Genomic DNA, 27,803 nt, shown 5'->3' with positions numbered 1-27,803 from the left:
ACCTTGACTTTGTTGTCCTTAAGCCATTTTGCCACAACTTTGAAAGTATGCTTGGGGTCATTGTCCATTTGGAAGACCCATTTGCGACCAAGCTTTAACTTCCTGACTGATGTCTTGAGATGTTGCTTCAATATATCCACATAATTTTCCATCCTCATGATGCCATCTCTTTTGTGAAGTGTAGCAAAGCACCCCCACACCATGATGCTGCCACCCCCATGCTTCACAGTTGGGATGGTGTTCTTTGGCCTCCAAACATAATGGTCATTATGGCCAAACAGTTCTATTTTTGTTTCATCAGACGAGGACATTCCTCCAAAAAGTATAATCCTTATCTCCATGTGCAGTTGCAAACCGTAGTCTGGCTTTTATATGGCGGTTTTGGAGCAGTCTTCTTTCTTGCTGAGCGGCATTTCAGGTTATGTCGATATAGGACTCGTTTTACTGTGGATATAAATAATTTTGTACCGTTTTCCTCCAGCATTTTCACAAGGTCCTTTGATGCTGTACTGGGATTTATTTGCACTTTTCCCACCAAAGTACGTTCATCTCTAGGAGACAGAACGCGTCTCCTTCCTGAGCGGTATGACGGCTGTGTGGTCCCATGGTGTTTATACTTGCGTACTATTGTTTGTACAGATGAACGTGGTACCTTCAGGCATTTGGAAATTACTCCCAAGGGTGAACCAAACTTGTGGAGGTCTACCATTTTTTTTCTGAGGTCTTGGCTGATTGCTTTTGATTTTCCCATGTCAAGCAAAGAGGCACTGAGTTTGAAGGTAGACCTTGAAATACATCCACAGGTACACTTCCAATTGACTCAAATTATGTTAACTAGCCTATCAGAAGCTTCTAAAGCCATGACATAATTTTCTGGAATTTTCCATGCTGTTTAAAAGGCACAGTCAACTTCTGACCGACTGGAATTGTAATATATTATTTCACTTACAATTGACTGTCTGTAAATAATTGTTGGAAAAATGACTTGTGTCATGGACAGAGTAGATAACTTGCTAAAACTATAGTTTGTTAACAAGAAATGTGTGGAGTGGTTGAAAAACGGGTTTTAATGACTCCAAACTAAGTGTATGTAAATTCTGACTTCAACGCTCTCTCTTTATTGTGCGTGGGAATACTTTGGAAAAGATTTCCAGAATTAAAATGACAACGAGCTGCGTTGGTGTGTTTAAGTCTTTTAGGTCCAACAACAGTTGGGGAACCCTGCAATATGGCATTAATTTCATTTCTCCTTATTCAAACTGGGACAATACTAACAAAGGAGATCAGTGAACAATCAGCACACGTGGATGAAACATTCAGTTCACTTCAGGACTACTATGTTTGGTATATTATTTGAAGAAGCTTTTACTCAAACATAGGGCTAGTCCAGATCAAATCACTTCCAACAGACAACCTTAACTTAAAAATTAACTTTATATTGCCTAAGGTGTCCTTAAAACTGTATTTCTATAGTACTAAGGTAGGCAGATATGTTTTTCATTTGCGTTATGGGGTATTCAACACTGAATGGACTTCCTGCTACAATATAAACTCAACCCTTTCCCCAGCAGTATTTATGTGTGCTCCTTTCGCCACCTTGTGGACTAACTTAAGACCTGCATGACTGTTTTACTACATTGATTGGCCTCACTCCACAGGCCTTGTTCTCAGTTATTATACAAAACAACACCATTGAATAGATGTAATACACAAACAATATACCAGTTTGAATGTATATTCCGGAAAAATACAAATGTATGACAATACTGCACGGCTTCGAACGCTGTTCGTCTAATCAGCATCAAAACTACCCATTTCATAATTAAACATATGACACTGAGTTTAGAGCAGGAACACGGAGTACATTTAATGTCTCCACATACTACAATCTTAGATATGTACAAAAACATATATTCATTTTAGATAAGAGAACAATAACTAAATTACAGGACTGATTCAACTTTTAAAAAAAATAGTAAAATCTCTTAATACTGTGCTCATTTTCTAAAAATTGAAATGAAGAGAATGCCTTACAAGGTTCCTGGTTAGACAAACCTACATGGTTAAAAAAGATAACATTACTTGTTTATAAAAATAAAGACTATTTTAGATTTGGTTTCCTGTTTCAGTCTTCTATATGGACGGAACTAGTCTTCAAGCTGGAATTTATCAGGTGGTCAATGGTGCTCCCTTAGTGGCACATCTGTGATGTCATCTCTTTCTGTAGGGGCAGGAGTGATGGCAACATTATGATAGCAAAAGTACACAAATGTGCTTGTAAACATCACAATTCTAGGGTGCAATATTGGCATCATAACTTCCCTTTCAGCTTCATTTGCAAAACAAACATGTAATATGTAAGAAAATATATGAAAATTACAACAAGACAGACAATTCAATCATTTTTTTCTCACTCACCAGTGGCTCGAGCTCCTTGTGGTCTGTGAGGTTAAACTCCGTTACAAAGTAATAGAAGTGCTTGTAACAGGTGTTGACGTGGGCCTCTGCACCCATCTGGTTCACACGATCAAAGTGATGGATGTAGACGTGGACGAACACACGGAACAGGCGAGACAAAATCTTCTTAGCTACCTGCATGAAGGTCTTTGGGAAGGGAGTACCTTCAAAAACCAAACATAAGATGACAAAAAAGATTAAGACGTGTCCTCCTGTGACATGTAAAGTAAACACAAATGTGGTCATGCTCTCAACCTCATCTCTGTGGTTGGTTCAGTTTAATTGTCAGATTAATTCTCAACTTTAAATATTACATTGGGTGCAAATACAATTGGTATAAATATTCTGTTTTTGTGAATCAAGTGAGGGATGTTATTTTCTTGTGTACTGGAGGATTATGCTTGTATCACTTGATTGAGATATGTGAGCCTTGGAAATTACCACACCTAGGGCAGAGGATTCATATTTCCCTTCATCCATCAAGAATAGATGAAGTTATCAGTCTATCCTCTTACACTAATCTAATAGCATTTTAAAATGCATTCCTGGGGACATGTGTACATGCATTCCTATTTATACCCTACTGTAGATTGTGTGATCATTTCTAAAGTCATTGCTTGGCTGTTTCTACAGCTAGTCAGACGCAAAGTTATGTGGTGGGAGGAAGTGAAGAACGGAAGGTTAAGAATTTCTGAATTATAGTAGATTAACTGATACAGCTGTTGCACTTTATTATGACAGAGAACTCAAGGAATTCAGCCCATAAAGATGATTCAGACCTATTTATCATCATCATGAATAGCCAAATAACAGATCCCATCTACCTAGTTATCATTCTTTGTACATACCAACGTTGGTGGGGAAGATGTGCTCGTTGTTGATCTGTACCTCGATCCAGTCCATCAGCAGGCTCATGTATTTTGGGGCTGGCACGGCTGTAGGCTTCTTGTACTTGTGCTCGTCCTGCCAGCGGTACTCGTACTTGGGCCCTCCGGACATGACGGGGCAGGTCTGGTCGGTGCAGGAGTCGCTGATGGTGCCGTAGATGAGGTTGATGCGGTTGAAGAAGTCCACCACGTGAACAGCCACCCAGTCATTAAGGTCCTCTCCATGGGGCAACGCCACCGCCTGCTTCAGGTCCAGGCCTGCATTCAGAGACGCCTGGGCCTTCTTGTGCAGCTCAAAGCGCTGTGTCCCGGGCTCAAACTTACGCTTTGGCCGGAATGTCCTCTCCTTGTTGAAGACTTGCTTCAGGGCCATGGACATTGTTGCATGTGTCAGTTTGTTTATGTCTTAATGAATGATTTACTGGTTAGAACAAGGAGATATAAACAACAGTGGAGCAGTTATACAATGGTTGTATTTTTCTCACAGATGGTTTTGGTCCTGTGGCTGAAGGGTCTAATCAGAGAGGGAGGGGGGAAATGATTTTGTGTCAGATTCACATATATTCCATATTGTCCAATTTAGCAGTAACGTGCAGTATTCAGTCTGGTGCTGCAATGCCAACAAAGTAGTCCCACAATGTATTTATTGGTGGCGCTTCTATAAATCTGTAACATTTCACAAATCTGCATCACCATTATTTCTGTTGTTTGGTACAAATGCATAATAGTGTAAGTGTTTGTGGTGTCTCAATCCATTATTGAAAATGAATAACAAATGTAAAAAAAATCTACGGATTAATCAGTTAATCAAATTAATAAACTATATTTAACTAACCAAAATATAACACATCTATGACTGCTGTCCAAAGAGTGGTAAATTCAAGGAAGTCTGTCCTCCAACATAACCTGAACATCAACTTCGAGAAGAATAACCCCAATCAGTTACAATGTTGCAAAGTGAGTATCGTCACAGAGTTAGTTAGTTACCACGTTGCAAAAAGTGAGGGTTGTTAGAATGTAGTTACAATTTGTTGCAAGCTATATGAGTAATTTCCTACTTTTCACAATACATTAAGGCCTGGTTCAGGAAAGCGAGACAGCATGTACAACCTAGCACAAGTTTATGAAGTGACCTAAGACAATAACGACATGTCATATATTGAGGTTATTAATATGACTATATCTAGCTAGCAGACAGATAAAGTGGTCAGGAGCAAAAGTGAAACAAACTAAGTATAGAAGCTAACGTTAGTCCATGATGTATCCTAGCGGTAGCCGGAGCGCTGATGCTACGATGCTTCAAAGATGACGGCGCCAAGTTTATTCATGAGAGAAAAAAGGATACAATCGCACTTCTTGCTTTTCGCATGATAAAGGTAACCACAAACTACTCCTTAAAACATGTTATTCATTATATAATTTAACGTAGAAATAATGGGAGTAAATTGCTCCCAAACGAGCTGACCGTAAACGCAACCACTTTCCCCGAACTTAGATAGGCTAACGTTATCACTTACTTGTTACGCTTTGATGTTCCTTCCCTTGCTGTGTTCTCTTGAATATAATAAACTTTGCTAATCCTTTTTAAATATATAACAACGGCTACATTTGAATTAATGTATAACGTCAGTAGTTCTGAACATAGCGCTAAGTCTTTACTAAGGCAACTAAAATAAGCCCCTCCCTATCAAAAAAAAGAAGAAATAACAAGCACTTCCTCTGATTTTACGTCACTTTACATGGACCAAGCAGGCGCACATACAGTATTTCGTATGGAACTAATTGAGTTACAAAATAAACTGGATAATATATTTAGATTAAAAGCAGAAGGAGCCTTTATTAGATCTAGGAAAAAATGAATTGAGGAGGGAGAACAGAATTCATCCTATTTCTTTAGACTTTAGAAATTTCACTCTAAAAATAACACTATCCATAAATTAAACATTGATGGTGTTATTACAGATGACCAAAAATTAATCGCTAAATACTGTAGCAATTTTTACAGAAAATTGTATAGCTCTACGTACTGTCAGGAATCCATAGATATGTTTTTTAACTCACTGAATAATGTTCACTCTATCAGTGATATAGAATCTAAACAGTGTGATGAACCCATCAAAGTTGAAGAGATTATAGAGTATATCAAACATCTAAAGAACAATAAATCACCAGATGTTGATGGAATTACATCAGAATTCAGAATTCTGAATTCTGAACAAGTAGCTCCCTTCGTATTTGAAGTCTTTTTTAGAGAGTATTAAAAACAATGTTCTCCCTCCTACAATGAGTCAGGGGTTAATAACACTGATACCTAAGCTTAAAAAAGAAGTGGTGCTCATCTATAACTGGCGTCCAATTTGTCTTCTTAATAATGACTATAAGATATCAGCTTTACTACTTGCAAAAATAATTAAAGAAGTGCCGGATGCAATCATTGATGAAACAGTCTGGCTTCATGAGGAACAGACATATTTCTAACAATGTCAGACTAGTATTAGACATACTTGACTACTCAGACCTAATAACTGAGGATAGCTTCATATTATTTTTAGATTTTATAAAGCATTTGACACAGTAGAGCATCGGTTTCTCTTCCACTCCCTTGAGAAACTTGGCTTTGAGGATTTTTTCTGTAAGGCTATTAAAGACTCTCTATGCAAATGGTAACAGCTCTATCAAATTGAAATATGGCACCTCACCTAGATTTGAGTTAAAGAGAGGAATAGGCAAGGTTGTCCTATCTCTTCGTACCTGTTTTTATTAATCACCCAAATTCTTGCAAATTATTTAAATAATAGTCCTGTACAAGGTATTTCCATAGCTGGTAAATAAATTATTATAAGCCATTCCCTCTATTGTTATTATAAGCCATTGTTTTAGATGCCATTCCCTCAGGTGTTGCTCTGTTATTCAGGAACGTGTCAAGACCTGACCCTTAGAGCCTACCTTCTATTGACCCTGTTGACTCATCAGTAGGAAAGATTTGTTTCTCTTTTGGTCCATTCAACAACAGAGCGATACGAACCTTGTTTCAGCAGGATGTTGTATCTATACCCAATGCCATGCCTTATTGGAATGGATTTATTGATAATATCTGTTGGGAAAAAGTTTGGATGTTGCCACACACATACCTACTTGTTAACAAAATTAAAGAAGTTTCCTTTAAAATTATTCATAATGTTTATCCTGCCAACTACTATATGAAGAAGTTTAAGGAAAACATCAACTCAAATTGCTCCTTTTGTAATGACCACCCAGAAACAGTGTTGCATTTTTTTTGGCATTGTATTCATGTAAGAAAACTGTGGCAAGACATCATTAGATTTATAATTGAACACATTTATGAAGATTTTACACTATTGTGGAGAGATGTACTGCTTGGATTCTTTACATAGATAGAAATAAGCTGAAACATTTTTATGTAATTCATTTCATTATTCTTTTGGCCACATTTTATATACACAAATGTACATTTAAAAACAAAAAAACACATTTTCTCACCGTACAAAAAGAAATTGAACTGTATTTTAAGACAGTTAAATACTCTACTAACAAAAAAGCTGTTAGAATTGTAAGTGTATGTACAGTGGGGCAAAAAGTATTTAGTCAGCCACCAATTGTGCAAGTTCTCCCACTTAAAAAGATGAGAGAGGCCTGTAATTTTCATCATAGGTACACTTCAACTATGACAGACAAAATGAGAAAAGAAATTCCAGAAAATCACATTGTAGGATTTTTAATGAATTTATTTGCAAATTATGGTGGAAAATAAGTATTTGGTCAATAACAAAAGTTTATCTCAATACTTTGTTATATACCCTTTGTTGGCAATGACAGAGGTCAAACATTTTCTGTAAGTCTTCACAAGGTTTTCACACACTGTTGCTGGTATTTTGGCCCATTCCTCCATGCAGATCTCCTCTAGAGCAGTGATGTTTTGGGGCTGTTGCTGGGCAACATGGACGTTCAACTCCCTCCAAAGATTTTCTATGAGGTTGAGATCTGGAGACTGGCTAGGCCACTCCAGGACCTTGAAATGCTTCTTACGAAGCCACTCCTTCATTGCCCGGGCGGTGTGTTTGGGATAATTGTCATGCTGAAAGACCCAGCCACGTTTCATCTTCAATGCCCTTGCTGATGGAAGGAGGTTGTCACTCAAAATCTCACGATACATGGCCCCATTCATTCTTTCCTTTACACGGATCAGTCGTCCTGGTCCCTTTGCAGAAAAACAGCCCCAAAGCATGATGTTTCCACACCCATGCTTCACAGAAGGTATGGTGTTCTTTGGATGCAACTCAGCATTCTTTGTCCTCCAAACACGACGAGTTGAGTTTTTACCAAAACGTTCTATTTTGGTTTCATCTGACCATATGACATTCTCCCAATCTTCTTCTGGATCATCCAAATGCTCTCTAGCAAACTTCAGACGGGCCTGGACATGTACTGGCTTAAGCAGGGGAACACGTCTGGCACTGCAGGATTTGAGTCCCTGGCGGCGTAGTGTGTTACTGATGGTAGGCTTTGTTACTTTGGTCCCAGCTCTCTGCAGGTCATTCACTAGGACCCCTGTGTGGTTCTGGGATTTTTGCTCACCGTTCTTGTGATCATTTTGACCCCACGGGGTGAGATCTTGCAGATTTTGTCTGTCATAGTTGAAGTGTACCTATGATGAAAATTACAGGTCTCTCATCTTTTTAAGTGGGAGAACTTGCACAATTGGGGGCTGACTAAATGTTGGAGTTACGGTTTTGGAGCAGTGGCTTCTTCCTTGCTGAGTGGCCTTTCAAGTTCCAGTCCCCCCCAGATAAAGGAAAACTGGAGGGGTTCTCCCTGTCCTATCGTACATTCTCAGAGTTATAGCCGGGTCGGTTCAACCATAGTTTAATTGTTTCTAGGTGTTTTCTTAGGCATACACACACATTCCTCTCTTTCCCAGTCTAACCTAACTTATGTTTAATATTTTTAATTACTCCTTATCCATGTTACATAACCTCTCATCCCTAATGGTTAAGTTTCCGGATATAATTATTTAATAATTTATCTTAAACCTTATAAATTATTTTATCAGAAGTCGACAATTCTTTTCTGAGGTCTTGGCTGATTTCTTTTGATTTTCCCATGATGTCAAGCAGATGCACTGAGTTTGAAGGTAGGCCTTGTAATACATCCACAGGTACGCCTCCAATTGACTCAAATGATGTCAATTAGCCTATCAGAAGCTTCTAAAGCCATGACATCATTTTCTGGAATTTTCGAAGCTGTTTAAAGGCACAGTCAACTTAGTGTATGTAAACTTCTGACCCACTGGAATTGTGATACAGTGAATTATAAGTGAAATAATCTGTCTGTAAACAATTGTTTGAAAAATGACTTGTGTCATGCACAAAGTAGATGTCCTAACCAACTTGCCAAAACTATAGTTTGTTAAAAAGACATTTGTGGAGTGGTTGAAAACTAGTTTAATGACTCCAACCTAAGTGTATGTAAACTTCCGACTTCAACTGTACATGCTGTGTTTCCCCCTTTGAATTGTCTTATCAGTGTCTATGTAGCCCGTTATCAGCTACTTCTATTGTTACTTCATAAAGAAGAACCTTCACTTGGGGAAAGTACACTTAACAAAAATATCAAAGCAACATGTAAAGTGTTGGTCCCATGTTTCATGAACTGAAATAACATTTCCCAGAAATGTACACCCCTGTTAGTGAGCATTTCTCCTTTGCCAAGACAATTCACCCACCTGACAGGTGTGGCATATCAAGAAGCTGATTAAACAGCATGGTTATTACACAGGTGCACCTTGTGCGGGGAATAATAAAAGGCCACTAAAATGTGTAGTTTTGTCACACAACACATTGCCACAGATGTCTCAAGTTTTGAGGGAGTGTGCAAATGGCATGCTGAATGCAGGAATGTCCACCAGTGCTGTTGCCAGAGACATTAATGTTAATTTCTCTACCATAAGCTGCTTCCAATATCGTTTAAAAGAATTTGGCAGTATGTCCAACCGGCCTTACAACCTCGGACCATGTGTAATCCCGCCAGCCCAGGACTATCCATTTTCTTCACCTGCCGGATCGTCTGAGACCTGCCACCCATACAGCTGATGAAACTGTGGGTTTGCACAACCTAAGAATTTCTGCCCAATCTGTCAGAAACTGCGTGCTCGTCGTCTACACCAGGGTCTTGACCTGAACGCAGTTCGGTGTCGTAACCGACTTCAGTGGGCAAATGTTAAACTTCGATGGCCACTGGCACACTGGGGAAGTGTGCTCTTCCCGGTTGAATCCCAGTTTCAACTGTGCCGGGCAGATTGTGTTGTGTGGGTGAGCGGTTTGCTGATGTCAACGTTGTGAACAGAGTGCCCAGAGTGAACAGAGTGCCCCATGGTGGCGTTGGGGTTATGGTATGGGCAGACATAAGCTACGGACAACGAACGCAATTGTATTTTATCGATGGCCATTTGAATGCACAGAAATACCAGGATGAGGTCCTGAGGGCCATTGTCGTGCCTTTCATCCGCCGCAATCACCTCATGTGATTCACAGCCCCATGTCACAAGGATCTGTACACAACTCCTGGAAGTAGAAAATGTCCCAGTTCTTCCATGGCCTGCATACTCACCAGACATGTCACCCATTGAGCATGTTTGGGATGCTCTGGATCGACGTGTACTACTGCGTGTTCCAGTTCCAATATCTAGCAACTTCGCACAGCCATTGAAGAGGAATGGAACAACATTCCACAGTCCACAACCAACAGCCTGATCAACTCTATGCGAAGGAGCTGTGTTGCGCTGCATGAGGTGGTCACACCAGATACTGACTGGTTTGTTGATCCAGACCCCAAAGTATCTGTGACCAACAGATGCATATCGTGTTCCCAGTCATGTGGAATCCAGAGATTAGGACCTAATGAATTTATTTCAATTGACTGATTGCCTTATATGAACTGCAACTCAGTAAAATCTTTGAAACTATTGTGTGTTGTATTTATATTGTTGTTCAGTATAGTTTTAATCATGTTTTGAGGCTATATAGTGTTTGTTTACATTTACTTTGTTTACAAACATTGGAGTAAAACAAACTTTTATTTTGGATCTGATGGGGTACGACAGTTGAGCTAAGCTCATGAGGAATTTACAAGATATATTCTTCAAGAATCAAAGGGTATATATCATTAATTTACAAGATATATTCTTCAAGAATCAAAGGGTGCATATCATTAATTTGTAAGTCCAAAAATGGATGTACTGTAGCAACTGCAGATTGCCCGTTTGAGCCGATGTTTCTTGCCTTCTTACTTTTCATAATTCATTCACAAATTATTTTCACAATTACTTGATATAGATACACCATATTCTGTGAAAATGTTTAATCATGACATATTAAGGAATGTATATAGCGCTGAAGCACTTAAATATAATTCACATTTGACCTATAGTATAAGTACTCCCAAGGAATCATTACACTTTCAAATTGTAATTTTACCATGCACAATTCTTTGTGAAGCGTTTCTTTCAAACTATTCCAAACCTCGGATGATGGAGTCTTGAGCTACCTTTCAGAAGAGGAGCATCCTCACAAGAATGACTTTAATTACAATAAGGCTTGTTTAGCTGTTTACTGTAGCTGCCTGTTGCTGAAGCTGTCAGCTAGTGCCCAGACTAGTTCATAAGAATCTCTTTGTCTATCTCAAAGAATGCATTGTATGGCGGGGGGACAGAGTGTCTGTTGTCTCTGGTCTACTTGAGAGGCTCAGCAGCGTCTACGGTCAGCTCAGGAGGAGTTTTGTTGGATATGGAGTAATAAAAGACTCGCATGCACTCCTCCACCTTCACAAAGCCTGGCCGGTCCTCGTGTCTGAGAAGAGAAAGGTCAGACACTTTAGATGTGATGCATCTACTTTTAAATGGGCAGCGGTGTGGCCTAGTAGCCTACTTCCCATGTGGTGTGAAAATTAATAGGTCTCTAGTTTCTCACTTACTTGTATGTCCAGCAGTCCTTCATCAGTGCATACATTCTATCTGGACATCCAGACGGACATTCCATCCGGCTCCCACTGGCAATGAAACTGATCACCTCCGGACCTTTCATTTTCTGATCATATTTGGTGAAGACGCAGATTAAGTTAATCTAGACAGCACTGTGTTGGAGGTTGTTATTTAAGCAATAAGGCACGAGGGGATGAGGTAGATGGCCAAGGGCTGTTCTTATGCATGACATAACACGGAGTGCCTGGATACAACCCTTAGCAGTGCTATATTGGTCATATACCACAAACCCAGAGGTGCCTTATTGCTATTATAAACTGGTAACAAATGTAATTAGACCAGTATAAAGAAATGTTTTGTCATACCCGTGGTATGCAGTCTGATATACCACGGATTTCAGCCAATCAGCATTCAAGGCTCGAACTACCCAGTTTATAATACAGTATAAACATTTAACTATATTGTGGTTATATGTCTTGCAGGTGCTATACAGATTGTACCTTGTATGGTTTTCCTCCGTAAGAAAAGGCTTCCCACATGGTGACACCAAAGCTCCAGACATCACTCTTGCTGGAGAATTTGTGGAAGTTCATGCATTCGGGAGCATACCACTTCAGCGGCCATTTTCCTGCTGTGCGTGCCTATGTACCCATGCACACACGCACGCACACACACACACACACACACATACCATACCACATGAATAATGTTTTAAGAACTGACTATATAAAACAGACCAAGATTATAACACATGACACGTGCAAGAGACTCCTACCTTGTAATAGTTGTCATCAGCACCCAAAGCCTTGGACAGACCAAAGTCACTGATCTTGGCAAACTGTTGGTTGACCAGCAGGACGTTGCGAGCTGCCAGGTCTCTGTGCACAAAGTTCTTCTCCTCCAGGTACTTCATTCCCATAGACACCTGGTGCATCAGACCCACAATGTTCTCCACTGTGACTTTATCCCTGAGAGGTAGAAGGACAGAAAGGGAACTCAAACCTTTTGAGAAATTACAGTATGTCATGGTATTGTTTGAGTATTAGTAGTGCTATCATTAATGGAATTTCCGTAACTCTCTATGATCAATGTCACTACTAAGAGAATAAATGCCTTATGAAACTATATATTGTACTACACGTGTGAAATAATTGACCTTACTTATTGGTGGAGAGGAACTTGTTGAGTGGCCCAACAGAAGCCATTTCCATCACCAGCATCAGGCACTCAGCCTGGCAGAGCCCCAGCATGCGGACGATGTAAGGGTTACTCAGCTGGTGCATGATCTCCGCCTCCCTCATCATCTCATCTTTCACCAGCTTCTCATTCTCACTCTTCAGCACCTTGATGGCCACATCAGTGTGGCCCCTGGAACCACACAGGGATTATTGGTGTTATGAATAGGGCCCCATGTTTTTCCTAATTATAACATATAACTGGGGTCCAGATTTTTTCCTGATCAGCTAATTTTGTCAGTAAAAATAATGAGAAATCTCTGACCTAAAAGGTAGTTATCAATGGCTCTAGGCTGACGTTATAGGTTCTAAACTCAGGATCGGATGTTCTGGTTTGATTCATCCAAAAAGCAGGTCAACCCCCCTCTCACTTATTTGTTTTGAAGACTCCTTTCTTGACACAGCCAAAGTTTCCCGAGCCGAGCTCCACCTCGTCAATCATCAGTTGATCCCTATTGATGAAGAACTTCTTCAGGTCATTAGGGTCATGGTAAGGGTTGACAAATTCACTGCAGTCCATGGGCAACATTGGACGGTCTGTGGGTGGGGAAGTCTTGATTTCCTTGGAGCCCCCCAGAGGTACTGTAAGAAAGGGACAAACCACAGGGAAATGTCTTAAAGACTTTGGTTGGGTTGTGTATTGGAGGACGCATGACTTTCAACCTTCGTCTCTCGATGAAGACAAGATAGTAGCTACTAAAAACAATTGGGTACCACGAAATTGGGGAGAAAAAGGGGTAAAATCCAAAATAATAAAAACATTTAAAAAGACAAATTTAGTGATTTGTGTATGTGTGGGTTTTGGTAGAAAGACCATGTGTGTCTGTTGTAATGTTATTGACCTACCTCCAGGTGGCGGTGTGTATCCATTTGTTCTGGGCCGCCTCTGAAAGAAATTTACTGTATTTAATAGTAATATAATAATAATAATAATAAGCCATTTAGCAGATGCCTCAATAAATACATTGGAAAGAGAGTATCTACCATGGAGAATGTTCTTGATACTCACCCACGAGGGCACAACAGGAGTCTCTGAAAATGGATTTGAGAAATAAGAAAATGAATTCAATGCCATGAAGGACAAAGTTAAGTGAAACAATAAGAAGAATTTGATAATTGTGAACAAAATGTTAGTTAAGTACGTTTGGTGTTGCTGCGGTTCACACACGGTTCCCTCAGAACTGTCACTAGCCCATCAGGTTTCATCTTCAGATACTCAACCAGCTGCAGAAGGGAGGGAGAGTGGCAGGGAAAGATAACTCTCTTTGTCTTAAACATTAGGTAGCAGACATAATAAACTTGGACTCATTTATTGGAGAAGAGAGAACAGCCTACCTGCCACACAGTGTCAAATTTGGTTCCCTCTGGCATGGAGTACTTCCCTGACTTGTCATGTAGGATCTGGTAATGGTAGGCCGTTTTTCCGTACATCAAAGAAAGGGCAAAGGTTCCAGACTCTTCCCTGTCTCTGACTCTGATTAATAAAAACTCAAATCAAAATATTTTTGGGGTGTTTTTAGAACCTTTGTGTAGTGTTTGACTAAAATGCATTTCATGACTCACAGGAACTTTCCATCTGGCTGTGCCCCGGAGTAGAGCCGCCTCTCCCCTTCCTGGCGAGGTATCTTGCTGTGGTACCAGGGCATCCTCTCATGGGCGGTGGTGGCGATCAGCTTCTCCAGCTGTGGAGCCTGGCTGATGATAGCCTGCTCCATGGCCTCCCCCTGAACACAGATACAAAATCAGACAGGAAACTACATCAGAGACAGTGTTTATGTGACTTCAGGCCCTGCTGCCTCTCATCCTGTGATAGTCGCTCTGGTTAACAGCGTCTGTGAAATTACTCAAATGTAATTTAGCCAACCCTCACCTCCAGGTTCCAGGTCTGTCGTACATACTCCCTCAGCATGTTGTCCCTCAGGTTATCAAAGACGCCTGCTCTGATGGGGTTGTCTGGGGAGCGCAGACAGGGCTTCCTCAGGGTGCACACCAGGCCATCTGAATCATTACTGTAAAACTCACAGAGCTCCGCTGGACCACAGTGGGGCTTTCCACCTGCAATACAGTAGGTGCTGTTGAGCTGTTTCTCCACAGAGTAGTGGTGGAACTCCACGTTCCACACCAGAGAGACCACGTAGCCGCCCAGGCTCCGCAAACACTGGCGCAGCAGGAACAGCCCGTCGGCCATGCCTGCCAGCTTCAGGTGCTCCTCAGCCTCCGAACGACTGATACTGCCGTAGAAGAAAGGCAGCTCTGCCGCAGGGTCTGTCGCCATGTCTGAGTCTCCTCAGGCAGTACGAGGGAAGACTCCTCAGTTAAAAGGGTTGGAGATGGCTGGAGGTTCCTGGTTAAAGATCTATATAAGGAGAATGGAAAATAATCATGGATGACCACTATTTAAAAAAACAATATTCAAATTACTACAAGATATGTGTTTTTCTAATTGAGGTTGTTGATGAGGTACAGTCTTCAGCCTTTATCATAACTCACATTGAGCCTCCATCTTATGGACCCAGATGAGTGACTGAGGTATTTGTGTGGTTGGGCTGTTCAGTGTGCAGTATTTGAGATAGGGAGTGTGTGTTTCTCTGCACCGGCACAGGCTGGTGTTAAGCACAGCCACAACAGGAAGTTGACAACCGCCCCCATCCTCCTTCTCCAACCTCTCTTTAGTTTCTCACTCTTCCGTTGAGCAGGTGCTGCTGTTTCCAAAACTTTTCAACACACTAGTGACTAATTTAAATGAAAATTAAGGGAACATATCTTTTTTAGATAAATGAAAATAAAAAAACAAACAGATGTAAAGCCCCCAACTTGTGCTTTTAACTGACTATCAGGAAATGTAAAATAAACCAAGTGTAGACTACAGGTTAGCATCACAGCATTTTTTGTCTGTTCTACTGTGAGCTAGCTTTATTTGATAACAAGTGAGAAAAGCCTGTTGGTGGGAAATACACAGATGAGTATCATGATAACTTTCAAAACATGGATACCATGATACCATATCACACACACTTACAAAAAGGAGCTTGGTAGACAAAATAAAGATGGGCATTGAATCAGTTAACATAGTGATACTTTGATGTAGTTTTCTATTTGCGGTCGTCATATAACTTCCCCTTTTTCTTTTCAATTGACACCCCCATTTTGGAAAAAGAAAGCTTTAGCTAAACATGTTTTCCAATCTGTTGGTGTGAGTCATAGGTTACGGTGGTTTTCCTTGGTTTGGTTTGCAGTTAAATGACCTGCCAAAATTAAACTTTAGTTAATTACATGATACACAATTACTACTAGCTCCTTATGGGAACTCTTCATGGCCAGTATTTGATTTTTGTTTCAGAGATCTGAAGTCTTGTGCTTGGTGAAATGATTCTCTGAGGTGGTGGTATGTCAAAAGGGGAGAATGTAAGGACTATCACCTGAAGCTTGTGTCTATGCTTAAAAGTGTAGTGTGATTCAACCACAGTTTCCTGGGCGTACCTGTGACAGACTGCCCACATCCACGGCGGACACACAGACAGAGCCACAGAGAGCCGCAATGAGCCACAACGCACATAGACTCCACCATGGCCTGAGAACTTCAACCCCCCCCCCCTCACCACACGGTTAAAGGACAGTGGCCTTTACATGTTGTGAATGGCTCAAACTGAACTGACTAGTGTTTAGTTTTATTTCCTGTCTTTTTTATCCTGGTATTATATGAGCTGAATTTAACAGCTAAAACCCTGAATGACAGAATAAATTACTTGAGAGTAACCATAAAAGTCAGTTACCATGAAAATTGAAAGATGTTAAGCATAAAAACCAATCTGTCAGAGAAGAAGACGTATTGTCAACAAGAGAGTTGTTGACTAGGAAATGTCCACATTTTATTTTCTAGTTTCCTGAATTTATGAGTGAACACAGACAAATCCATAAAGGTCTCACCACTACTTAATAATTGGAGCATAAATATGCTGTTTGCTTTTGAACACACCAATTCTCTTCCCTCATCTTGCTTTCCTTCCACCTCAGAACAGACATTAGGACCACATAGAAAACAGCTGTAGGTCTATACTCTCTGTGCTTTGCCTGGAGGTTGGTTGTGGTTAACAGCTGAGCCAGTACAGGGCATACAGTACCAGCCTCGGCAGACTGAAGGCTGTAGCTTTAAAGAGCAGGGAGATAGCAGAGCAGAAACCCTTCTGTGTTCTGACGCACAGCTTTTCCCATGCAGGTACAAGTGGCTTTGAGCTCTACAGACGGAATGCCCTATCCACTGCGGCACAAAGGATAACACGGAGGGTCTTTGGTTTGGCTATAAAACATGACATTCATCAACTATTAACAGTTGACTCAGGGTTGCTAAATTAGTTCACTGGCTCATGGCCATGAACTGTAACAATAATAATGCATATTTGCCTTGTATTTCATATAATCATAGTAAGACCAAACAAAGTGTGGGTTATTATTTGTCTTTGAATTGGATTCAATTGATCATACAAAAGACACTTTATATATCAGGAGGGGTATCGGTTTTGTAAGTTACTCTAATAAAAACATTCCTAAATCATTACATTACTTTGGCTACTATGCACTTAGCAACATTTTTAAAATCAGGCGAACATCTAATAAGTTAGGCTTATCAAAACATGTCCAGATATATACATGCGTTCAATGCAGCAATTATTTATGTTGTTATCATTCTAGGCCTCTAGAACAGATAAACCACACCATGTTGCTTAATAACGCCTGCAGTGTTTTGTAGAAACAACCACACAAAGAGGCCTACAAACATCAAGCGTAGGTCTACATTAAAATGATGGGAGGTTAATGTACAAATGAAGTCAGTGGGCCAGACTGCTACCTTATAAATTGCTTACGTCAATGGAAAATCGAAGAGACTCCAATGCGCATATTTTTCCTATGGGCCTACGTAGAAGATTATTGTCGATTTCAAATCAAGCTTTTTGAATTTCGTTTCCTGCTTTTGTTTTATGAACATGTAACCCGCAAAGTGCTTACTGTTGCCTTGTTGGGTTTCGGACAGTGGCCCCTCATCCAACTATATTTAGCCAGTCGAGCTTAAGACCAAACCTAAGAGTATAATTAAGTATTTGTAAGCCCTAACTCTTTCCCTGGAACGACAACACATCAGTCTCAGTGATCTGGGTTGTGGCATCTCTATAAAGAGTTGAGCTACACATGGGCCCAGAAGTCCTCAGATCCTCAGGACACTAGTTTAGCCAGTCCTGTTTAAGCCAGGGACCTATCTCGACAGGCAAATCATGTTGTATTTTATAGATATTCCATTGCATTGGTTGAACTGGATTACAGTAGGTCCGTAAATGTCACAGAAGGTTGGTCTGTCATCTAGATGAGTCTCTTAAAAATAATATAGAAAGACAGCACCTTATTTTCATACAAAGCACAGTATTGGTAATCTATTTTGTAATAATTATCTGATTACACGTGCCAACAAGTCTCAAAATAGAATCTATAATTCAAAAAGAAAGTTACAAGCAATAAACAACACACATAGAACCCTTGGGTGTGTCCACTTGAAAACCGTACCCCCTTTTGGCTTTCTATTCATATACACAATGAAAAGAACTATGTATAAATATAATCTCTACTTTTGAAGCCACAGCTAGAATGTCTTTGCCACACTGTGGTGAACACATTTTGCATTTGTTACAGCATAAACTCTGCTAATAGAAACGTATTAACACTTAAATGTGTTCAAGGCACTGGTTACAAGGGGACACACATTTCCAGAATAGGCTATAGTTTATTTATATATATCATTGATATAAATTCAGTCTAAAATATTGTATTAGTATACTTCAAAGTAGATTAAAGTAATAGCATTTCAACTTACGTTTTTTCCATCTCTGAAAGACAATAGCCTTGTTATATAAAGATTTAAAAAATATAATCCTATTTACTCTATTGCCAATAAGTATATAAAAACACAGGACTGACTTAAGATGCACTCACCATAAACTATTTAACTGGAACCAAGGGAAGAGAAGTCAGAGCTAGGCAGGTTGGCCTCAGAGAGAGAGTAGCTGAGTCTGGTGACAGAGCAGAGGCATCAGTGATCGTGTGAGGGTGCAGGAAAACTATGTCGGTTGATCGATACAGTCTGGAATCTTCACAGAGAAACTAACCTACTTCCTTACCTCAGCTACATGAAGTGACAGCAGTTCTCTATACAGCTATCTGAAACAGCAGCCCCAATCTTCTGTCTCCACCTGTAGCCTGCCACCACGACCCTCCAGCAGTGAGTCTATGACGGAGGTTTTAATGGTTAGATGGAACATTCAAATACATTGCATTCGGAAAGTATTCAGACCCCTTAACTTTTTCCACATTTTGTTAACGTTACAGCCGTATTCTAAAATTGATTAATTAGTTTTTTCACTCATCAATCTACACACAATACCCCATAATGATGAAGCAAAAATAGGTTTAGACATTTTTGCTAATTTATATTTAAAAAAAAAGTGAAATATCACATTTACATAAGGATTCAGACCCTTTACTCAGTACTTTGTTGAAGCACCTTTGGCAGTGATTACAGCCTTGAGTCTTCTTGGGTATGATGCTGCAAGCTTGACACATTTGTATTTGGGGAGTTTCTCCCATTCTTCTCTGCAGATCCTCTCAAGCTCTGTCAGGTTGGATGGGGAGCGTCACTGCACAGCTATTTTCAGGTCTCTCCAGAGATTTTCGATCAGGTTCAAGTCCGGGCTCTGGCTGGGCCACTCAAGGACATTCAGAGACTTGTTTCGAAGCCACTCCTGCATTGTCTTGGCTGTGTGCTCAGTGTCGTTGTCCTGTTGGTAGGTGAACCTTCACCCCAGTCTAAGGTCCTGAGCAGGTTTTCATCAAGGATCTCTCTGTACTTTGCGCCGTTCATCTTTCCCTCGATCCTGACTAGTCTCCCAGTCCCTGCTGCTGAAAAACATCCCCACAACATGATGCTGCCACCACCATTCTTCACCGTAGGGCTGGTGCCAGGTTTCCTCCAGACGTGATGCTTGGCATTCAGGCCAAAGAGTTCAATCTTGGTTTCATCAGACCACAGAATCTTGTTTCTCATGGTCTGAGAGTCCTTTAGGTGTCCAAACTTCTTCCATTTAAGAATGATGGAGGCCACTGTGTTCTTGGGGATCTTCAATGCAGCCGAAATGTTTTGCTACCCTTCCCCAGATCTGTGCCCCGAGACAATCCTTTCTTGGAGCTCTTGGAGCTCTACTGCTGGTGATTCTCTGATCCACCTCTACGCAGACGACACCATTCTGTATACCTCTGGCCCTTCTTTGGACACTGTGTTAACAAACCTCCAGACGAGCTTCAATGCCATACAACACTCCTTCTGTGGCCTCCAACTGCTCTTCAATGCAAGTAAAACTAAATGCATGCTCTTCAACCGATCGCTGCCCCACCCGCCCGCCCGTCTAGCATCACTACACTGGACGGTTCTGACCTAGAATATGTGGACAACCACAAATACCTAGGTGTCTGGTTAGACTGTAAACTCTCCTTCCAGACTCACATTAAGCATCTCCAATCCAAAAAATGTTCTAGAATCGGCTTCCTATTCCACAACAAAGCACCCTTCACTCATGCTGCCAAACATACCCTCGTAAAACTGACAGTCCTACCGATCATTGACTTCGACGATGTCATTTACAAAATAGCCTCCAACACTCTACTCAGCAAATTCGATGTAGTCTATCACAGTGCCATCCATTTGGTCACCAAAGCCCCACCAATGCGACCTGTATGCTCTCGTTGGCTGGCCCTCGCTTCATATTCGTCGCCAAACCCACTGGCTCCAGGCCATCTATAAGTCTTTGCTAGGTAAAGCCCCGCCTAATCTCAGCTCACTGTTCAACATAGCAGCACCCACCCGTAGCAGGTATATATCACTGGTCATCCCCAAAGCCAACTCCCATTTGGCTGCCTTTCCTTCCAGTTCTCTGCTGCCAATGACTGGAACGAATTGCAAAAATCACTGAAGCTGGAGTTTTACATCTCTCTCACTAACTTTAAGCATCAGCTGTCAGAGCAGCTTATCTGTACACATCCCATCTGTAAATAGCCCACCCTACTACCTCACCCCAGTAACTCTACTTGCAAAATGAATCTTCTGCACTATCCATCACTCCATTGTTAAATTGCTAAATTGTAATTATTTCGCCACTATGGCCTATTTCTTGCCTTACTTCCTAATCTTAATACATTTGCACACACTGTATTTATATTTTTATATTGTGTTATTGACTATATGTTTGTTTATCCCATGTGTAACCAGGTAGGCCTCAACTGGCATACCTGGTTAAATAAAGGTGAAATAAATAAATACAATTTTAAAAATTCCTTCGACCTCATGACTTGGTTTTTGCTCTGACATGCATTGTCAACTGTGGGACCTTATATAGACAGGTGTGTGCCTTTCCACATCATGTCCAGTCAATTGAATTTACCACAGGTTTCAAGTTGTTTCAAGTTGTAGAAACATCTCAAGGATGATCAACGGAAACAGGATGCCCCTGAACTCAATTTCGAGTCTCATAGCAAAAGGTATTTCTGTTTATTATTTTTAATACATTTGCAAAAATGGTTAAAAACCTTGTTTTCGCGTTGTCAGTACATGGTATTGTGTGTGGATTGATGAGGGAAAATGTGGATAATGTAAAGGGGGCTGAATGCTTTCCGAATGCACTGTGTCTTGTTAGTCACATTTCAAAACAGGGCCAATGCATTGTCTACCATACCTTACAAAAAAAAGTTTGAAGAAGGCCATGCTCCAAATCAACTACAGAGGGCGGTCTGGATTAAAGGAGACGTTCACTATATTTGAACCAAATCTCTATTTCCGATGTTAATGGCATTATTATAGAAGTGCCTAGATATTTGTGATGTTAATTGTTTTTGAGAAACTTACCCTACCAGTGATATACTTCTTCATGCTTGTTCAGAAGTTATAGGGGCACAGGAAAATATGAACAAAGGCTTTAAAAACACCCAAATACTTCCTTTTAGAAACAACAACGCAACCAGTATAGTGAAGCAGGTCTTTAGATGTTGTACACATGAAATTGTGTCACTCTGACTTTATCCGTAACGCTATGATCCATTCTGTGCAAATCAAACGGTTTCCCCTACCAGCTCTGCAGAAAAATGGAATATAACATTGCAGATAAATTTACATTGCGGATACATTTACAATTCAGATATTTTTCATATGTTTTATTACATTGCAGATCAAATATACATTGCAGATAAATGCACATTGAAAATAGAGATTTGGTTCAAATAAAGTGAACTTCTCCTTTAACTATTCAGGTAACTACACTGTCATCATAAAATAACCCACTGGTACTACTAGGTCATATAGAACCTACTACAGCAACGTCTCCACACCAGACCTGACAGTGCAATCTCATTCTGGGTTTACGTGTATGCCGGCATTAGTCATGTAAATGCTATAGGCCTATGTTGGGTAAAGTCGTAATTGATGAGTACTCCGATTAAAACATCTCCTTTTATCTAGCTAATCGGAGTTTCTGCAGTGTTTAATCTGCGAATGTTCTATAGCAAACTGCTCCAGTGAAAACGAAGAAGTGAGTTCGAAAAATCTGAAAGTAGGAAATCCAACACATTATAGAAATGTTTTTCACAAAATGAATGTGGCTTCTCAAAAATAACATTGTCGTTGATAAAACGTTTATTTTGATTAGAATCCCCATAAGAACCAGATGTAGCAGCCTCTCTCCCGTCTCTTAAACCAGGTTATTATGGAAGTCGCTTTTCTTGCAAGCATGATGTATAGTTGAACTTATCATCGACATATCATATTGTAAACGTCAAATGGACGAAAATGTATGTCTTTATATGTTGTTGCATACGTTTGGTTGTAGTTGTGTTATAAACATCACATTGGGCCCCCTCTGTTTTCTGTAGCCAAAAATCTTTGGTGTAGCTCCTCCGTGCGTACAGACGCTACCATTAACATTTTCACTTCCTGGTCTAGTACGCAGCTGTGAGAGCGAGCGAACGAGCAGGCATCCACCGCTTTGCTGTGGCAGTGGGACCCTGGGAGCAGGAGAGGTCCACTCATCTACGATCCTCGGCTCAATACAGACATAACTTTTCAAGGCAACTGACACGTCTTAAAGGAGAACAGGAGAAAGACATCGGAAACCCCGAGAGGCAACCATAGTGAACCTGGACAGGGACAAGAAAAAGGTACTGGACGTATCTTTCGTAAACCTAGTGTGCACTTCTCTATAGGCTGTATTATGAGAGCATAGTCCAATCCTCAAAAATGCTTGACGGCTTCTTTAGAGGTCTTCCATATCGATTTTACAGATATTTAAAGTAATTTTTCACAACTCGAAAATGACCATGGAATTATCAGGTCGAGTCAGACCATGATATTTTGTGATGGGGTTGATTTCTCAGTAAAGTAGAATATTTAGAATTGTATATTAACACCATTTGTTGGTGGTATTTCTTTGTTTAATTGCGTTGAGGTTAATGAAGAAACTGTCATGGATCCAAAACACTTTCCCCATATAGTTGAGTGAAATGGATACTGTTATTTGAAAAGCTGAACCCATAGGTTGCGGGCGATGAGAGACTGTGCTTGTCTGATGCCTGGGAGCAGCAGCATGTAGTGTCAAATGACACATGCCCATGGTCTTATGAGGTTTTCTGACGGGCGAGGGAGCAAGCAATGCTCCTGCAAGAGTTGAAGAAAGAATAGGCAGAAGTGGATTCTTCAAGACATCAGTGAACTACTGCACTGTTTAAAAGTGTTTGATGAATATTTGTGTGTTTGGGTGACATCTGTCTGTCACTCTCTGTCTCTCTCTCATGCACACGCACACCTCAAACAAATATTTTTCAAAAAAATCACAAATCAAGTACCTTGAAGGAGTTGCATAGTGATTCATTGAACATTGAACACAGAGTTGTATATCTGGTACAAGCAGTCCATACAGATACCCCCCTCCACATAGTGCTCCTCTTCCTCAGCCAATGATCAGATTTATGAGACTGACCCAGAAGTGAACTAGTGCTGACATTAGGCTTGTGGCGTCTTTTGTAACAAAATCCAATGTTGGTGTTGCTTGGTTAAATAAAAAAAATGTATGGAAAGGATTTGTGTCACAAAACGTATTGATGTTTTGGTCATATTGTGAATGCCTTTCACATCCAGTAGCTTCACCATGGTAGGGCTGCCCAGTGTTTGATCTGCATGTGAGGTTCCTAGGTCTCTCTCAACTGACTTAGGAGAATGGACAAATCTGTAGTCTTTCTTTGTCTGTGAGTATGTAGCATGAGAAATATGAAACTCAAGAACTCAAGGCTTAAACTGCCTCTCTTCTGTATGGTCTACAGTTGCTGACTGAGTCAGCCCACCTGAAGCCAGCTCTCAGAAAATATTGTCTTAGACTACAGCTCATTTTCAGAGTGCGCATCCTTGGCTGTCTGACAAGCCTAATTGTTTATGTTCACACTTTTCATCTCCAGATTGTGTTTTTTTTGGGGGGGGATTGAAGGAGGAATGCCACTAGTGTTTAGACTGAGATCCCTTCCTTTATTCTCCCTATTATTTGTATCACCTCATCTGTTGTTTGTTGTGGAAGGCTTAACATGGAGGAGTCATGTGAATTGAGCTTGTTTTTCGAAGCCACTTCTGAGGGAATGACTGCTGTCAGGGTGATACAAGTATCTAGGCTATGTGTTGCATGAGCTCCCAGCTTTCACTTAGTGTTGATGTGTTTACAGTATAGTGAAGAGGCGAGGCCACACTCTCCCCTACTTGAATATAACTCAGAAATGACATAATATGAGGGAGTGAAGAGTCATTATGATATCAGAAAGGAGAGAGAGGGGGAGTGGAAAATCATAGTGGTGTCTTCAAAGGAGCACAGTGAGGGTGGTGTTAGGAGCAGGGGACAATTAGCATCTGCGTTTCTTAGAGAGACTGAGAGCCTTTGCTTTGAGCAGGTCATATGGGTTTGTTTAGTATTTTAAATTCTGTCTGGACGCTTCCTGGCAACATCACTATAGATAGTCTGAAAAAACAGACTTTTCACTGCCTTTTCCAATGCAGTAGATATGTTGAAAAGCTTAACACATCAACATTATCTTTCTGAAAGGAAAACTGTTGCAAAACAGACCCCCAAAGACAAATGACAAAATCACTTTCAAGAGATTGTGAAAATCCCCATTCAACCAAATTGTTGTTATGTTTCCTAACTGAGCAAGGATTTAGTTAGTGTAGGGAGAACTTGAAGACAGTCAGTAAAGCTTTTAAGTAGCCTTGTTTGAAAACACAAAGGCAATCTTAGGGGGTCTGATTAAGTAAACAAGATGAGAAATAGTTTTAATGGACACATTTGCTATATTGCTGCAAGTGTAATAACCCCACAATAAAATTAGACTCCAACAAAAAGTAATGAAAATAAAAGAGTTTGGCCAAGCAGGAAATTACTGAAAAAAGCCTGGAGGGAGGGGTCGGAAGGGGCGAAGAGAGGGAGTGAGGGAGGGCTGTGGAGATGGAGAGAGGAGAGGGGTTTACAGTTGCTCCACATTTAAGTTGGAACACAAAGCCCCCTTAGTGTTTTAGGACTGTATTATACCATGAACTGCTGCACTGGGACCCAGGGAACCAGAGGCACATTAAGCCTACATCTACCCCACTTACCTCTCTGTGTCGGGAGGGGCGGGGACTGCCCCCCCCCCCCCCCCCCCTCTCTCTCTCTCTCTCTCTCTCTCTCTCTCTCTCTCTCTCTCTCTCTCTCTCTCTCTCACACACACACACATACTTTTTTTTACTATTCTTGTGGGGACCAAACAATTAATTTTCATTCAAAATCATATTTTCCCTAAACCTAACCCTTAACCTAACCCCTAACTCCTAACCCTAACACCTAACCCTAAAATTGCTTTTTTCCTTGTGGGGACCGGCAAAATGTCCCTACTTTCCTTGTTTTGCTATCCTTGTGAGGGCTTCTGGTCCCAACAAGGATAGTAAAACCAAACACACATACACACACACACAAATACAAATATACACCTACACATACAAATACAAACACACACCTACACGTATTCATAACCAGTGTGTTAGTATTCAAGAATGTCTCTCCCAGCTGGACTGAACAGCACACTCTCTCCCATCTCTTTTTCAGCCCCTTGAGCTTTGAACTCCCTGTTAGTAATTTTTTTGTCAGGAGGCAAGCAACTTGTTCCCTCACGCTCGTCGCCAAATAATTTCCTATCTGCTTCCGATTACCTTTGCCTACATTTGGTTTGCCGCCAGCCATCCCATCTGAGCCAGTGTCTCTGCTCTGTTCTTTACTCAGACACACTGAGAGAGCGATAGAGGGGGAATGGAGGGAGGTGGGCAGTGTGGCAGGGAACGGTATCAAAGATTGGGTTTGGGCCTCTCAATGACATTGCCAAAAAGGCTTAGGAACAAAAGTCACAATGTTACTGTAAGTAAGCTTTTAACTCCTCTGTACACTTCAAAGTGCGATGGTGAAAAGGACATCTTCAGTATTTTAATGTAATAATAACCCATGTTGCTTTTTCAAAGGCCATTTTTGATTTCCCAACAATTGCCTGATCTGTGGCTAATGGCCTATTCTCGCTGTGTGTCTGCCTCTATCCTGTAATGGGGCCAGGCCACATTAGGCCCAAAGTGAGTGTGGGTCATTTTCCTCCACAGCCACTGACATAGCACCCACTTCCAACCCTACTCAGCCTAAGCACAGCGTTTTAAAAGATCAATGTCTTCCATTCTGCTTTAACTCATTTCAGACCACTAAAATAGACACAGTGGCCCCCAGGTCGAGACTTGCAAACCCTAGTCGTCAGATTGTCAGCCACAGTTTCCTGTGACAGGAGGAATGATTGATTAGCTGAAGACGCAGTGGGAGATGGCTGTTTATGAGGCACTGACTACAGACTAGATATATTTGTGTTGTCAGAGGGGAACCATTTGGGTCAGGTGGATCTCATGCCCTCTCTCTCTCCCTCCCCACTCTCCCCTCACACTAACCTGTTTCTCTTCCACAGAGAGGCCACAGTACATTATAGAGTCCGCTGTTGCTGCTGCTGTACTCAGAGACAGTCTCTCTATCAGAATCTTCTCTTGAACGTGGTTCTACCAGAGAGACAGAAGCAGAGAGGCTGTGTGTCCAGAGCTCTCCAGTACAGTCTCTGGAGCTCTATCCTGCTGCCATGGCCCTTGAGTGCACTGCGTCCCATTGGTGAGCGAGGGGCATCAGAGGGCAGAAGACATGTTGGGACAGAGGCCTGGGGACCGCACTGAAGCTTGCTGTAGTAACCATGGAAATGCTATGGAGGACCTTGGCCTGCATTGTTGTCATCATCGTCATGGTTGCCACCGAGGTCGCAGAAAGTCAGACTGCTGAAAAGTTCACCCAGTCACAAGGTGAGCAGAGATCGGGTCGACTCCATTCTTCTCTTCTGTTTGACATAAATGGACATGTTTAAATGTATAAATGTTGATCCTGAATATACAGTATGATTGCAGTATGTTATTATTACTATCATATTGTATTATTCTCTATCCTGAACTGTGAAAGTGCTTCAACATTTCTAGTCCTGGTGCCTCACTCAAACAGGTAAAGGACCAATTCAATGAGCTGTTCCATACAGTGGGGAGGGTGTCTTCTAACCTGACCCACACACCAGGGCAGAGTGGCCCTGCTAAACTTGAACCCTGCTCTCACAAATCAACTCCAGAGAGCCATGCACCAACCCCCTTACACTAACCCCACCACTCCTCAGCCAGACCAATCCCATTTAGGCTCGGACGTAAATACCCAGAGTGTCCATGGCTTGTCATGCAGAACAAGGCACTGATTGTGTATTTCCTATGCTTAACCTCTGCACCCTGTACATAATGTTTCCAATTGTCTGCCACACTGCTTCCTTAAAAACCACCACAGGCCATGTCACGAACGTTGTTGTAAGAATCGGACCAAGGTGCAGCGTGGGTTGGGTTCATCATCTTTATTTAATGTGAACTAGCAAAAAACAATAAAGAAGAAAGAAACAAACGTGAAGCTATGTAGTACTAACCAGCAACTATACACAAAATAAGATCCCACAACAAACAGGTGGGAAAAGGCTGCCTAAATATGATCCCCAATCAGAGACAACGATAGACAGCTGCCTCTGATTGGGAAC

At 41.1% G+C, this 27,803-nt stretch overlaps 3 protein-coding genes across 4 annotated transcripts in view; 1 reads left to right on the top strand and 2 right to left on the bottom strand.

Moving 5' to 3' along the window:
• Nucleotides 1-1,340: 1,340 nt before the first annotated feature.
• LOC139406582 (MOB kinase activator 3A-like) lies at nucleotides 1,341-5,056 on the bottom strand. 2 transcript variants are annotated; one of them, XM_071149321.1, is made up of 4 exons: nucleotides 4,862-5,056; nucleotides 3,306-3,858; nucleotides 2,419-2,621; nucleotides 1,341-2,221 (listed from the first exon to the last, which is right to left on the bottom strand). In XM_071149321.1, exons 2-4 carry the CDS (start codon nucleotides 3,721-3,723, stop codon nucleotides 2,192-2,194), a joined length of 651 nt encoding a protein of 216 aa, XP_071005422.1. In that variant the 5' UTR covers nucleotides 3,724-3,858; nucleotides 4,862-5,056; the 3' UTR covers nucleotides 1,341-2,191. The 2 variants fall into 2 exon arrangements, with proteins under 2 accessions (XP_071005422.1, XP_071005421.1); XM_071149320.1 differs by having other exon boundaries at nucleotides 3,306-3,765; nucleotides 4,862-5,052.
• A 5,594-nt stretch (nucleotides 5,057-10,650) lies between these two features.
• Nucleotides 10,651-18,865, bottom strand: LOC139406581 (tyrosine-protein kinase ZAP-70-like). The gene is made up of 14 exons (XM_071149319.1): nucleotides 18,740-18,865; nucleotides 18,555-18,631; nucleotides 14,446-14,931; nucleotides 14,139-14,299; nucleotides 13,911-14,049; nucleotides 13,718-13,799; nucleotides 13,585-13,607; nucleotides 13,422-13,461; nucleotides 12,947-13,157; nucleotides 12,502-12,708; nucleotides 12,116-12,308; nucleotides 11,841-11,981; nucleotides 11,334-11,446; nucleotides 10,651-11,209 (listed from the first exon to the last, which is right to left on the bottom strand). The coding sequence occupies exons 3-14, from the start codon at nucleotides 14,848-14,850 to the stop codon at nucleotides 11,092-11,094; spliced, it is 1,833 nt and encodes a 610-aa protein (XP_071005420.1). The 5' UTR covers nucleotides 14,851-14,931; nucleotides 18,555-18,631; nucleotides 18,740-18,865; the 3' UTR covers nucleotides 10,651-11,091.
• A 3,746-nt stretch (nucleotides 18,866-22,611) lies between these two features.
• The window catches only part of LOC139406579 (A disintegrin and metalloproteinase with thrombospondin motifs 10-like), a 61,093-nt gene continuing 55,901 nt past the window's right edge, over nucleotides 22,612-27,803 (top strand). The window contains exons 1-2 of the mRNA XM_071149315.1: nucleotides 22,612-22,817; nucleotides 26,664-27,042. Coding sequence (XP_071005416.1) covers nucleotides 26,937-27,042 — 106 coding nt within the window. The 5' untranslated portion in view covers nucleotides 22,612-22,817; nucleotides 26,664-26,936. The remainder of the gene's footprint in view (nucleotides 22,818-26,663; nucleotides 27,043-27,803) is intronic.

This window comes from Oncorhynchus clarkii, chromosome 4, assembly GCF_045791955.1.
Source record: "Oncorhynchus clarkii lewisi isolate Uvic-CL-2024 chromosome 4, UVic_Ocla_1.0, whole genome shotgun sequence".
NCBI lineage: Eukaryota > Metazoa > Chordata > Actinopteri > Salmoniformes > Salmonidae > Oncorhynchus > Oncorhynchus clarkii.
The sequence above is the reverse complement of the archived record's forward strand: the minus strand, read 5'-3'. Positions and strand labels throughout refer to the sequence as shown.